Genomic DNA, 15,697 nt, shown 5'->3' with positions numbered 1-15,697 from the left:
TACATTATTTCACTGCAAAATATGTCTCGACATGCAAAATGATGAAAAATTAAAAATTCTGCATTTTTAAACCAATCTTTTATTTTTTTTAATTATTTTATTTTTATTGATATTTAATTAATTTATTGTTTTCAGTTTCTCGTATAGAGAAAAGCACATACAGATACCTAAATATTGATAAATACAGTCAAAAGTCGTTAATCCGGACTCGTCAGGACTTCAGCGATTCCGGATTATAGATCATCAGTTTAAATCTGGTAAGATGGCATGCAGAAATTACAAAATTAAAAATATGAAACCGTAATTTATGAAATAAAGAACAATTATGATCTAAAGGGTATCAAAATTTACAAAAGAAAAAGCTTAATATTTATTTGTTTACTTTATTAAACATTTCTTTCAATGTAAGTTGCTTCGTTTCGTGTGATAATACTTTCTCTTTAATTCTATTAAACAGGCATAATTTCTTGTTTAGTTACAAAGTTCCGTTGTTTAAGTCCTATAATTGCTGTGTTGAGAATACCGACTAATTTGTCAATCGAAATGCAATCTGCCACGTGAAATTGATAAACAGATTTCAAAACATACTTTCGCTTTGTAGATACAAATTACATATTAGTAAATATATATTGGAAATTCTATTTAACATAATCGAAAGTTCAAGCTTACTTTTATGAAATTGCTCTAACAGTCTGCAAAAAATAATAAGCCGGATCCAATTCGAAGATTAAGGAACAACGCAATCTGCAACATTAACTGAATTAGATAATTTTAGCTTAGCTTATACCTCCGTTACACATTAAACGCGCATGCGCACAAACATATTCGCAGCCGTAAAGGTCTTACATTCCGGATTATGGGTGTCCGAATTAACGACTTTTGACTGTAATATAAAAATTCTAAGCCTCGAAGAAAAAAAAAAAAAGAAAGCAAAATGTTTCAAAAAGAATTGAAATTTCTAATCATTGAAGAACTATTCAAATACCATCAAACCTCTATTTAATTAATGCTCTATTTTACAAATTTCTCTATTCAGCAAAGTTTTTCATGGAATTCTACCTGAGGTGTAAATTCCATTGTATAAAATACTCCTAATAGCGAAGTACACTCTGTATTTAACGTAGATTTTTAATGGGTGAATTTTTGAGATTTTTCTTTCTATTTTGAAATAATTTGTTCATTTGCTGTGGAATGCATGTGCTTCTAAAGAAAAGCAGGTGGCTCGTTATCTGTAATCACATTTTGTTCTGCATGAGGGATGAAGTAGGGGAAGGAAGATTCTCAAATGAGAAAACGTTTACCCACCCTATTATTAAAAATTCCTGAACCAGTCCCCCTATTTTGCAAACCAGTTTAAGGTTAAGCAAGAGCTGTACGTTATTTGCATTTCTGCTTTTTGTGGTTTTATACTGGAAACCCTTTTTATATTTGGTTGTGTATTGAATGAAAAAAATCTTGAAACAAAAGTATTTAACACTAAAAACAAAATATGATGCGGACACCACATGACTTCTTTGTACGGCCTATTAAATTATATGCATTTTTTGCTGCACTTCGTTTAAACTTATTTTTTGAATTAATCTAACTTGAATAACCAATATGTCAAGTCAGGTTGAAAATGACATAAAAAATTACAAATTTTGAAATTAAATATGCTGGGCAATTTTTGTCATATGGAAGTCCAATTTCTTATAATTTCATTTTTTCATAATGAGTTTAAATTTTTACTGAATATAAGTATAAAAACGGGAAATTGCATTAAGATTAGATTTCATTTTTTGTCGAAATTAATTTTCTCTGTTTTAAATTTGACATTGCTAAAGCATGAATAATTTTTGTCATTTAAAACATTTATGTAATTGGAAGCATATGACTATGACCAATGATTGTGAAAATAAAGGCCAGAAAAGACATTTGTGCGGGGTAAGAATATATTTTGATGTAGCCAATCGTAATACAAAATGAAAATGCATAACTAGATGTTATAACAGTCCTATATAAAAAATTTCAATGTTCTACAGCTACTCATTTTTGAGTTTTAGGAGATGCATATGTGTGTACATATAGACCTACAGAAGTCATGAAAAAGTCCCTTTTGAATCCATTTTAAAATCTGTTTTGAAGAAAATAATCTTTTATTCTGTGTGTATGTACAGACATCATGCAAAAGAAAAAAAAAAAAAAAAAAATTCATCCAAATGGATTTGGAAATGGTCAGAATAGATATTTCCATTGAAATATGATACCTGAAATTTTTTGTGATTACAATACTTCTTTTACTTCATACAAGGAAATAAAAATGTTAGTACTCTACAAAGTAGACAAAGGTGTAAAGAAGGAAGACATTTTCATAAAATTTAGAGTTTTGCTTAATAGTTTATTGACAGTTCTGAACAATTAAGATGAAATTTTGTGAAACTTTCATTTTTATCAGACAAAACGCTAGATGTAAAAAAGTGTGTATTTATGAAGCTGTTGATAAAGCAACATCAAAATGTCTGAGCAGAGGGAGAGAGAGAAAATATACCAATATCAGGCCCATTGATACTTGAAAAAGTTACGAAGTTTGCTGAAACTTTAGGATGAACTGAATTTCATGTAAGCAACGGTGATTGCAAAAACATTTAAAAAAAAAAATAGAATAGTCGAAAAATCATATGTGGCAAAAGCAAAGATATTAATGAAGATGACTGTATCATATGGAAAGACGGAAAACTGAAAAAAATCATGGAAATGTATAAACGAAAAGATGTCTTTGATGCTTGCAAAATTAGCATGTTAGTAATAAAAATGGTGCATATGGATTGAAGGGTGATGAAAAGTGTTAAGTTGCTTTATTGCAGAAGAATTTTAAAGAAGGCCTTTATAGGATTTGAAAGTAATCAACCTTTATGTGTAATAAGTTTATATGATAGTATATCTGAACTTTCAGAAGTATAGAATTATGATGTCACTGTAAATAAACAAATACAGTAGAAAGTCCGAGATCTGGACATCCAATATCCGGAATGATCTAAAATCTGGACCTCAATGCAACCAACAACTTTTTTTGGGGGGTATGCTATATGCATGCACATTTGATTCCCTCCTCCATGCATAATAAAACACGTGGAGAGTCCAGATTCGTAATTTCATTTTGTCACTAAATAAAATGCCTTGTTATTGAAGAAACAATCATTTTAGCATAAATTTGTGTGATCGAGAATTTGGCTTCAACCTGTATCTGCTTGGTATACACCTCAAACCAAAACATTCTATACAGATACATCATTGATTTTACACCTACTAATATTTTATATCCCTGATGCCAACCTGGTGAATCATTATTTATTATATTTTATTTTCATCACTACATGCTTATCAACACATGACAACTTGAGTAATGCCTAAACATTTTTTTTTTTTTTTTACATTAGTAATTTAATAAAGAGTATGGTAAACTTTTACATTGACATTACGCTTGGCGATGATTAGAGATTTAAGTTGAATGCGCGAGAAATGTTGGCGAAGAAAAATTCAACAAAAATTTCTTTCCATATGCTAAAACTATATTTTCTTAACCCCTTCCGGTACGAAACCTCCCTTCCCCAGTTTTTTATTTTGAATGCATAAATAAAAAATATTTAAATATTGAATTTTGGAACAATATTGAAAGAACTTTTCACACCATTTAACTGAAGTTAATTCTTCACACCAACCATAAATAAATCTTACACACTTTATGAAACTCAACACTTGGCGACTTTATCGCTTGCACCCGCCAAACGGAAAAGTACCGTTTTTCCTTTACAGAAATATATATGACCGATGCTCACACTAAATTTTTACAAGAATGAAATCTTACAGACTAACAACAATTCGGCCGTGACTTGTACCAAGAAATTCTAACGGTAAACAATATGTGATAGGATCTGTGATATTTCCACAAGTAAAAAAGGTGTTGCCAAATTCAGTACACTAGAAATTTTAAACTAAATTAATTATCATATTCAACAGTATGCATGACGAGTGTAGCTTGTCATTGTGCGATATGGCATGAAAAACCAATCACCAGCTAGACTCGTCATTTTACTGAAAGGGGTTAATGATACTCATAGGCCAAAAGATTACATTTAGTGCTATTTGAATTAAGAATAACTGATTTGTTATTCATGTAAACCCAGAACCAGCAACAGGGTTCATATAGCCACAGCGGGTGGCAGAATTTAGCGAAGACAAAGGGAGGTGCTTGGTAGCAGAATTTAGAACCCACAGAGGCTGCATCAGGCAGTAAGATATCTAGCGCTGGTCCTCAATAAGCCTTAAGCATATGTGGGAATTTATTTATTCAGGACTCGGATAAGCCTTAAACATGTACAAGAAATAGACATAAGTATAATCAATAACTAAACTAATACAATTCAGGTTTAATTGTCTCAGAGTGCGGTAGAAGCAAGATAAAATTTAGCGGAACAACTTCTCTTTAGTTGCCAATCTCATGATACATAGCCAAATATGTATAGTGAATGATAGCTAAATTTTATGATCATAGCTGTGAATTTTAAAGGTTTTCGGATATCGTAAAACCAAAGATGAAATTCTGTAGTATGGTTCTAGATCCAGAAAATACCGCTACCAATAGTGAAGAAAGTGACAGAGAGTTTACTGAAAACGAAAAAATTTCGATTGACAAGTTAGTCGGAATTCTCGACACAGCAACTACAGGACTTCAACAATGTAACTGAACAAGAAATTATGTCTGTCTGCTAGAATTAAAGAGAAAGTATTAGCACAAAAAATGAAGCAACTTAAACAACTTACATTGAAAGAAATGTTTAATAAAGTAAACAAATAAATATTAAACAATGCCCCCCCCCCTTTTTTTTTTTTTTTTTGGTAAATGAATATTTTTGGTCCCCCCTTTTTTTGTAATTTTAGAAACATTTATGATTTTGATCATAAATGCACCATTATCTCATAAATCATGATTTCATACTTTAAATTTTATAATTTCTACATGCTATCTTACTAGATTTAAACTGATGATCTAATAATCCTAAATCTGGATTCGTGAAAGTCCTGACGAGTCCGGATCTCGGACTTTGTACTGTATTCACAGTTGCTTCAGTAAAGCTGGCTTCATCACCAAAATTGATACTATTAAAAGTAGTGGTATCAGTGATAACAGTGGGTAAGATGAACTGAATAATGTATGGCTGTAGTTGAAAAATCAAGGTCAGTTAAAAAGTAAGAAACAATTACAAGATTATTTGTTTATAGATAATGATACTGAGACCTCAGGAATTCTTCTTGAGGATGATATATTGGAGAGCATAAAAAATACCAGTCAGAAGTTGATTGATGATGAAGAAGAAGATGAAAACATTAATGAAAATGAATGTACAAATCTTCGCCAGAATATATGATAAGTACATTTGATACTTTACAACATGATTTTCTGTTCAAAGAAAGCGTATCAGAAGTGTATCAGAAGACATTTTCAGTACATTGTAAAGATTTTAGACTTATTATGGCATGAAATGTTGTTTCCAACAGTCGAAATAAACTAAAATAACTGTTTTTCAAAATGAATTTATGTAATTTTCATACATAACTTTGTTGTAATGGATATATGTAACTCTGCATTTATATTTCATTTTACTACTGTTTTACATTTAAAATTTTAAAAAAATTTCTCATCTTAAATCGTGTTTTATCATAATCCCCATTTTATGAATTCCTCCATTCACAGAAGCTTTTCACAGGATTCTGCAACTTCAAAGACATTTCTTCATATTTTAATTTGAACCAACAAAGTTTGTAACAAAATTCATGAAAGCAAATAGTTGCTTATATCAGACATAAGAATCTGTATCCTCCTTTCACGAGTGTAATATCAGTCACCCTTGTGTTGCATCCTAACCAATGTTCTTGGTGATGAAATGACTAAATGACCAATTGATTGGGCCATTTCCTATAACTGCTTTGTTAATGAGTGTCTGGCTAGTAAGGAGAAAAAACTGGATTAAGCATTGAGGCCTACTTTATACTTTAGCAATAAAAAAATGAAAATAAGTTTTAAATATAAAAAATATAATTTGCTCTTTTTAGTGTCAATGATCACATTAATATTTAATGAAATAAATAGTTTTATTTAATTATTTCAGATACAGTGAATATATTTGATAAAGCTGTGTACACTTTGTAATAAGTAGTGCACATCATGACAGTGCATGTGAATTGTCAGAAAACTCAGCAATAAAAATGTATTTATTGTTTTCCAAAAATATAATTTTCAAATAGAAAATTTATGTAATAAGGTGTGTTTGTAAGTAGTAAAATAATAACAGTAAGAATAATTATTAAGAATTAAATGTGCATTTTAATAGTTATATAAGTAATATGAAAAATTATAAAATTGAATCTTGCTTTGATACTTGAAGGAAAAAAGAGTATATTTATTTCATGTGTATTAATTTATATTTACAGGTGAGATTCAAAAACTTTAAAATTCAAAATATGGTTGCAAGCTGTGATGTAAAATTTCCTATTCAAATTGAACGACTCTACACAAGTCATTCTCAGTTTGCAAGGTAATACTTTTGTAAGAGAAAACTAAAATGAATGTTAATATGAAGTCTACTTCTAAATTGCAGTAATGCAAAGTGCTCTTCTAAATATTTCATTAAATTTCCATAGTATACGAATTTAACTTTTCATTTATGCTACAAATATATGTTTAACATATTTAGGTGAAATTTTAATTTAATTTCTTCTGTTTTGTTTTATGCTTGATAATTTTGCATTTTTTTAGTAAAAATACAGAAAAATTAAAGACATCACAAAGCCATTACTTGTGTAAGTACTACTCTGGAAACTAACATATGTTAGTTTCCAGAAGTTCCAGAAACAAAGTCATACAACTCTGGAAACTAACATATGTTAGTTTCCAGAGATGTTAGTTTCCAGAGTTGTATGACTTTGTTTTGACCTAAAGTGGGGTTTTATTTTTAATTATTAGACAGGGTTGAGTGTCTTCTGAGCATCCTGGAAGGAAAATGTTTCTTCTGAAACAGGGGAAGAAATCAGCAATGGTGCATTTATAGAGTTGCGAAAGAGGACACATATTATTATATATGTTACCATATTTGAAAATAAGTACTATGGGTTGATTCAAAATGTGATACAAAATTATTGCATACAACAGCAAAAAATTGTGCTTTGTTAACAGTATGTTTCACATACTTTTAATAAACCCTACATCATGTAGTTAATAATGCTGTAGGTTTGATTTAGTTTTCTGCTCTTTCTCATTAAATATATAATTCTTTGTTTTTATAATAATTATGAAGTGAAATTCAGTGTCAAAATCCATCCAGATTTGTAGATGTGAAAACTGTCCTCGTAGCATAAAGTGTATACATACTTTCTTACCAAAGAAGCCGAAGAAGGTTATTGCCGACATTCAGAGGAGGCTAAATATACATACTGTTGCGAATTTAGTACATATGTAAATAATTTTAATGGAATAATATGTAAAATTATAGTGTTTTTTTGGGGGGGAACATTCTGCAACATGAAAATTTAAAGAAGTTTTGCCTGAAGAGTAAGAATACAGGGACAAGTCTATTTAACATCGAGTAAATGGCTATCTTGCTAAATTGGCGAAATATCACCAAGCTGGTGATGGTTTTGGTGACTAATTTTTTGCCACCAAATTTGGCGAGAAGTCGCCAAACTTGGCAGCATTTTGGTCAGGTCCCTGTTTAACTGTAATGGGTATTGTAATTGAATAAATACAACTGATCAATATATGTAACCATAACTGTATCCAGCCCTTAAATGTAACCTTTACTGTATATGCCTTCCAGTAACTTTCAGATATGGAATTTACTAGAGATTTCTCGCTGGCCAGGTGAAAACTATATAAGACCAGAGTGAGAGCATCTTCTCTCGTAGTTCAGAGCTGAATTTGTAGTATTGAGATATATCCGTAAGATCTTTGTCTTTTAGATGCACTTTTTGCATTGCATTGTGTTTAACGCTCTTAGTAGTTTGAGGTGTAACTACTGATTGTACTGTGATACTATGAAGAACTATACAACTAGTTTTGTGGTTCATCATCTGTCTATCTTGGCTCTTTTTTCAGATATAATTTTAGGTTTTTCTCAGTTTCTGCATCGTTTACAACATCTGCAACCTTTGAATGGAGGAAAGTTTCTATATTTTCATTCGCTGATAATTCTTTGACAAATTTTATGCTTCTATTGGCAGTTATATGGTTTTCACCCATAAACAGTTATATGATCCCATATAGATTCTGTGCCTCTTTGATTGCTAATTGTAACTGTAAAAAGTTCCTTCAGTTGCTTTCTGATCTAATTTTTTTCAATTTTCCTTAAGCAGATATGTTACATAGGCTGTGTAACCAGATTGTTTCATATGAGCTAGATTTAATTTTCTTTTGCTCCATAATTCATAGAGGGTCTTAGCACAAGCTCTAGCTGGAAAGCGGTTCTGGATATAATTTTCTGTGTTGAGAGCTTCATCCCGGAATTTGTTTGAAAGTCAGCTTTCAGACAGCTGGCACCTGGCCATCTCAGTAAAGCTTCTATTTTTTCTTTCACTCATACCTTACTGAGGAAGTGAAAAGGGAATGGTAAGTTGATGTTTGATGCCTATTTGACAGAAATTCTTCTATTTCTTTTCTGGTATATTCAATGACATTATCTGTTTGGAGAGTCTGTATGGTTATTCTAAATTTGTTTCTTGTTATGCCAACAAAGTCTTATGCATTCTAAACAGCTATTATTATGAGTGCAATTATCTAATTTTATTCCTTCAGCAAGATTTTTCTCTTAGTTATTGTTTGATTGTGTCATAACTTTCATGGCCTAACCTTGAATGCCATATCTGTATACAGTGTTTATTTTTACATTATAACTTATTATCATTATTATTGATCTTTAAATCAGGATCATAATAAACATTAGTCAATCTAATTTTCAGCACTCGGCATTCATGCTCTAAATCAAGGTTAACAGATCCTTTGCCCTGCGAATATAAAATTTTTTCCAACCACTAAAATGATTTTTGCTTGTGAATCATCATATATCAGCTCTTTAAACAATTTTTTATCTCTTGTTAGATGACTTCTTGCACCAGAATAAACATACATTTTTTTTTTTTTAAATTTATAATTGCTTCTGAGCAATACTGGAGAGTAAGTATTAAACCATTTTCGTAGACAGTTACTTTCACCTGGCACTGATTGAAACCTGCCACCACTGGCTTCACAGTTTCATTCATCAGAAGTCTTAGTGCTCATGTAATGTCGGTTTGATTTTATGATATATTTGGTCATGTGAGTTTCTGATTTTGAGTTGTCAAAACAACTGTAATTTTTTTTTCGTAATTTAAAATAATGCTCATAACTATCACCTCTGCATTTACAGAAGATACAAAATTTCCCTGTTATTATTATTATTATAATTTCTTGTATGTATTGCAGATTTAAATGTCCTTGAAGAACTAGAACTTTGTTTTGCTTGTTGTTCTAGTCTTCTGTTGTAGTCGTCAGTGAGTTAGTTTTTATGAGATCTGCAGTTATAAGAGTTTCCTTTCAGGCTTCTAAGGCAGTCATAAGATGATTGTATGATTTGGGATTGAAACTAACAAAAGTGCAGCTACATGCTGATCTGGAAAGTTCTCACCAATAGCTTTCAGTTCTTTGACTAAGTCCAACATGTCAAGTGATGTGCACGATCACATCACCATGTTCAGGCATTTTTATGGAAAGTTCAGGCATTTTTATGTACAAAGTCCTTAATCCGGAACTTTGGCGATTCTGGATTAGGGGTTTTTCTGGATTATAGATCATCAATTTAAGTCTGGTAAGATGGCATGCAGAAATTATACAATTAAAAATATGAAACCATAATTTATGAAATAAAGAGCAATTATGATCTAAAGGGTATCAAAATTTACCCCCCCCCAAAAAAAAGCTTAATATTTATTTGTTTACTTTATTAAACATTTCTTTCAATGTAAGTTGCTTCGTTTTTTGTGCTAATACTTTCTCTTTAATTCTTTCTTCTATAAACAGACATAATTTATTGTTCAGTTACAAAGTTCCATTGTTCAAAACCTGTAATTGCTTTGTCGAGAATACCGACTAACTTGTCAGTCGAAATTTTTTCGTTTTCAATAACCTCTCTGTCACTTTCTTCACTATCAAAAGTGCACACCAGCGGACTGTGTCTGGGCAAAGTGGACGACTAACACACTCAAAAACAGAATAGCCCTTGATAAAATAGAGAAAATCTCAGGACACTGCCTAAGCAGAAACAACCGTGGATAATATTATGTTTCAAAAGTTCAGAACTTAAAGCAGATAACCAAAATAACGCTTAGTGCCTTGCAGTTAACAATATGTAAAAACTGTTATTAGTTTATAATATTCAACCTTGTTACTCTGGAGTCTTCCCCGCCGTGATGGTATATAATTCCGTTTGGTTCATGTCCGTGGTCGGAAGCCATCATAGCGGTGCACTCACTCACTCACTCGCTGGCTTTACACGCATGCGTAGTGGACGCGTGCATCAAACGCGCATGCATAAGTTTGTGGCTTTGAGGTCTGGATTATAGATCATTCCAGATAATGGACTTCCGGATTACGGACTTTGTACTGTATAACTTTCTCAGAAGATAATAATTTGCTACTCAGATTGAGCACTCTTGATTTGACTTTAATTTTTGTTATGTTGTGGTAGTAATCGTTTCATGTCTAATGTAGATAATCTGAGAACTGTCAATGCATAGATTTACTATAACTCATGCTTGTTTATCGCTCTTTAGAAATTCATAGTCAGATTTTGAAGGTATGGGAGAAGACGTCATCATCAACCCATCATACATTAAAAGCATTTTAATCTTGAATTTTCAAGTAGCTTAATTTTCGGAATTCAGTGTCATTATTTGCATTGAATCTTTAAGACCTGACTGCACCATTATTAATTCTTGTTTAGCAGTTTCAGAAATTTTGTATATTATATGCACAGTTTTTAATTTTAGTTCCAGGATTTTTGGACTATAATCATAAGTCATAATCAATGAAGATAGCAAACTTTGCTTACATTTTGTTCGTGCATCCAACAGCACAAGTTAAGTCTTCGAAATAAAATCTTATAATGAGGAATATTTTATCTTGTATCCATTAATAATAGGAATGCATGTTTATACACAAATCACATTTATTTAATTTTGACTAAAATAGCAAGAAGCCACGAATACGTTAAAAATATATATATGCACACAAGAGAGAGTAATAATAATTAAAAGTAGAAAACAAAAATGTTCATGGGATATCGTTTTTGGCAATGCTATGGTTACTAGAAATGAGTTACACAAGATATTTTTCAAAATGCTTGATTAATTTATAGCAAATTACTGGTGTTAATTGGCAACAGTTTTGTTTATTGAAAATGGTAGTATATGTTGGTAAGAGTAGTTTTCATGATAGACAAACTGACTGCCCTTGCGAACTTGCATGTTCTCACTTCTCTTTCTATGAAGAATGCCCGGATTGAAGGATAAATTCTTGGAACAATACAGTACATACGAGGGTGAAGGAGAGGAGTAATCTACATCTTCTGAAAGAGAGCCGTTTAATTGTATTCAATATCAAATTATAAATTGAGTTTTGAATAACAGATCCCAAATACACTGAAGTGCCACTGAATTAGGGATAAAATGCAAATTGTGTAGCACTGTGCCGCATTTATGCTCATGTGAGAGCGCTGTGGTAATTGCATATACAGCTAGTACTGTGATGGTTGTTAATCACTCATTTTATTTGGCAGTATGGGTAAAACTTCTGATTAAGGCACCTTTGATTTTGGACAAATATAAGGTACTCATAAAGTGCATATGCATTTCAACAACTTTTGGCATACAATACCTCCTCCTTAAAATTAGATTAGATAACCATTATTTCCCTCTCGAGGATATTCATCTGTAAGTGACATGTCACAAAAACATCCCCGTCCTTTTGTTCCTCAGTGTATGAGAGTAGTAGTTTTCAAAACGTTACATTTTTTTCCTCATCCCTGCATCTCAGTCTCCCTTTATTTAGTCACTAAATGTTTTGTATGGCCAAGCATGCAAAAAGAAATAAAATCTTATCTGTGCAGCTGTGATCAATGTCAATGAGCTAAAATCGCTAAACGTACTAAATATCCTATTGGCACATTTGCGGAACCTGATGCTTGATCTATATGCACATGTACGTATAAATTTTATAGGCCCTCTCCTTCCATCTGACAGAAGGCAGTTTTACATGACTGTCATATAAACCAGTTCACAAGATGGCCAGAAGTTATTCCAGCAACCAACATGATTGAAGAAACAGCCAATCATGCCTTAGTACATGGCTCGTTATCCAGATTTAGATACCCAGTTACACTTGCATCTAACCAGGGTAAAAATTTTGGATCTAATCTTTTTAGTGAACTTACTCACACACTTGGATGCAACAGGATTCGATCCTCTGCATATCACCCTCAGTCAAATGGAATTATCAAATACTTCCATCGGCATCTTAAAACATCCCCGTCCATAATATAGCATAATAGACAGAAACTCTTCCACTTGTCCTCTTAGGCATACAGTCAGCAATATTAAGGAGGATATCAAAACAACTTCTGCTCCTTATTTATGGCAGAACATTAAGATTACTTACCGACCTATTAACCAGTGATGCCATAAACCAGACCTTAAATTCCACATAACAGTTTACTTGAGGTAACAAGATCTTTAAATCCTATTTCTACTGCGTATGTGGTAGTCCCAAAATTTTCATCAACCCCTTATTTAAAATTTCTTCTCATATATTTTTTAGATCTAATAAAATTAATCCTCCATTAACATCACCTTATACTGGACCTCATTTAGTTGTCGACAGAAATGATAAGAATTTTATTATTGATATAAACGAAAAACATACTACAGTTTCAATTGATCACGTAAAACCTGCTTACCACCTGCCAGATGACATTACTCATATCCCGTCTTTACCTCTTTCGGTTTCAGCTCTCTCCCCATGATGTTTTAATCAAACATCTACCACTAAAAGTGCATGTAAGGTTCTGATTTCCCCAACATTTAATGACAGACTAAAATCATTGATTGCAAACTTGAGCTATATTTAACGTTTTTTATCACGCATATGTTCATACTGCATTTATAACCATGTATAGCATATTTTTGTTCCATTGTACTTCTTTTTCTGTATTTCACTACTTTATTCATATTATTTTGTTATGATCATATCTATATTATTATCATCACTTTCTTTATTATTCTGTTATTACTTCACATAATTTTCTGTATATATTATAAATATTTCTTTAATTTGTAATCGTGACTTTGTCACTGGAGGCATATTCTGCAGCATTTCATTCAAGAGATGCATGGTGTGATATCATCCCTTCTTCATCTACCGCCTCATAGAGAAATAACTCCACCTTCTTGTATTTTTAAACATTTATTTTACAAACACAAAACTAATACTAAACTACAATACTAATAACTGAAATATATAAAGTAATAAAAGTGAATTTTGGTTTCATTAATGGCTCCCACGAGCCTTCTGTATGACCTCTTTGTCGGTCTCCCTCTTGGAAACTAAACTTTTGGCGCCTCTCCAGACTGAGAGTTAGCGCCCTCTATACATCTTGTTGGTTGGCGTCACCCATACATCACACCCCCCATCAAAGATTGAAATAGGGTGAAAGCCTATTGAAATATGACAAATTAAGGTGACGTCAAATGAAAGAGTTACTTACCTACTAAAGTCTATAAATCAATCGATACTGAAGTTGAAAGATATATAACACAATACTGATACAGGTTAGTTCTACACCTACTACAAGACTTCTTCTAAAACTGTAATATATAAATGATTAAAAATTAGTATTCAAACAATTCTAATGCAATAGAATACTTAAAGTGTCTATGATATACTTAAAAGTCTCTAGGAGAGTAGCTGAAAAAGAAACACACACATAAAAAAATAATAATATTAAGAGTTCATAAATGTCTATGAAAAGTTCTTTCTTTCACATAAGTCACTCAATAGTCTCTACAACGCATCAGCATTGCTTAACTTAGCACCTGGGCAATGTGAAATTGTAGTATCATACTTTTGTAATGCTAAAGCCCATCTCTGTAACTTAGAAGATTGTGGTGCGTTCTTTGTGATGAAAGTTAACGGATTGTGATCAGTTATCAGTTCCACAGGTGATCCAAAAATCCAAGTTTCAAACTTTTTCAAGCTCCAAATAACAGCATAAGCTTCCCTCTCGATAGTTGGCCATGCTTGTTGTGTTTTGGTAAGTTTCTGGCTGGCGTAACTAATCGGGTACAACTTTCCGTTTTTCCTTTGAGATCCTGTTGAAGATGCATCACATTGAATTATAAAAGGTAACCCTAGAACAGGGGTATAAAGACTAGGTGCTTCCATTAGGCATTTCTTTAATTTAATGAATGCTTCGTCGTGTTTTTCTGTCCAGCACAGCTCTTCAGGACTTCTTCTTTTGGTGAGCTCGGTTAATGGATAAGCTGTTTCGGCATAATGTGGAATGTAGTCTCTGTAATAATTACATAGGCCTATAATGCTTTTCAATTGTTTTTTTGTTTGAGGTCTAGCTAATTTCTGGATAGCCTACACTTTCTCTGGATCTGTACGATGACTGCCGGAACCGATGATATGTCCTAGATACTTAATATGAGTTTTAGCGAAGGAACATTTCTTGAGATTTACGGAAAACTGTAGTTCTAACAGTTTTGAAAAAATGGTGTCAAGATGTACTAAATGTTCATTCCAATTATTTGAATAAACAGCTATGTCATCGACGTAGGCTCAAGCAAAATCTTTGTATTTAGCAAGGGCCTGGTTCATGACTCTCTGAAATGTTGCAGTGGCGTTGCGTAGCCCGAAAGGGCATGACTTTAAATTGATACTGAGCTCGATGTGTCTTGAAACATGCTAATTCTTGACTCTCTCTCTTTCTAATGATATGGCCCAATAGCCTTTGAGTAAATCAATGCTGGATATCACTTTGGCTTTTCCAATGTAGAATAAGAGCTCTTTAGGATTTTCCATAGGGAAGTCATCTGGTTTCGTTACTGCATTAAGGGATCTAAAGTCAACGCAAAGGCGAATATTACCGTCTTTCTTCATAACGCATACAATAGGGTACGAAATTTCAGCGTTGGTTTCTTCAATCAATCCCATTGATAACATTTCTTCGATTTGTTTATCTACTTGAGGCTTCAATGCTTCTGGAATTCGATAAACATATGGCTTCTTCCTTTCATTGTCACTTAATCTTATTTTATGTTCTCCTACTTTGGCAATTTGTACCTTATTTATAAATAAGTTTTCATATTTTCTTAACAAGTTCATCATTTCATTCCTTTTATCATCATCTAAATGGCTTAAATTTACTTCTAAGATGAAAATGATCGGACTTATCACTCACACTGGGTGTGGGATGGACTTCTCCTAGTTCTTCTTCGTTCTCAAATATTACACCTACTGCCTGTACTTTTGGATTAAATTTTCGAATTTTATTTACATGTACTCTTCTTATTGTACCATCTGTCAGTCTGACTCTGTAAGAATCTGGATTACAACGAGATACTATTTCTGCAGGTC

General features: G+C 32.2%; 1 protein-coding gene across 1 annotated transcript in view; it reads left to right on the top strand.

Annotated features, from left to right (window-relative positions):
- The window catches only part of LOC118202104 (uncharacterized), a 58,576-nt gene that overhangs the window by 22,192 nt on the left and 20,687 nt on the right, over nucleotides 1-15,697 (top strand). The window contains exon 5 of the mRNA XM_085822499.1: nucleotides 6,469-6,572. Within this exon, the coding sequence (XP_085678625.1) occupies nucleotides 6,469-6,572 (104 nt within the window). The remainder of the gene's footprint in view (nucleotides 1-6,468; nucleotides 6,573-15,697) is intronic.

This window comes from Stegodyphus dumicola, chromosome 8, assembly GCF_044657685.1.
Source record: "Stegodyphus dumicola isolate Sdum_Otavi_A_Nest chromosome 8, ASM4465768v1".
Classification (NCBI taxonomy): Eukaryota; Metazoa; Arthropoda; class Arachnida; order Araneae; family Eresidae; genus Stegodyphus; species Stegodyphus dumicola.
Note: the sequence above shows the minus strand (reverse complement) of the source record. Positions and strands in the feature narration are given on the sequence as shown.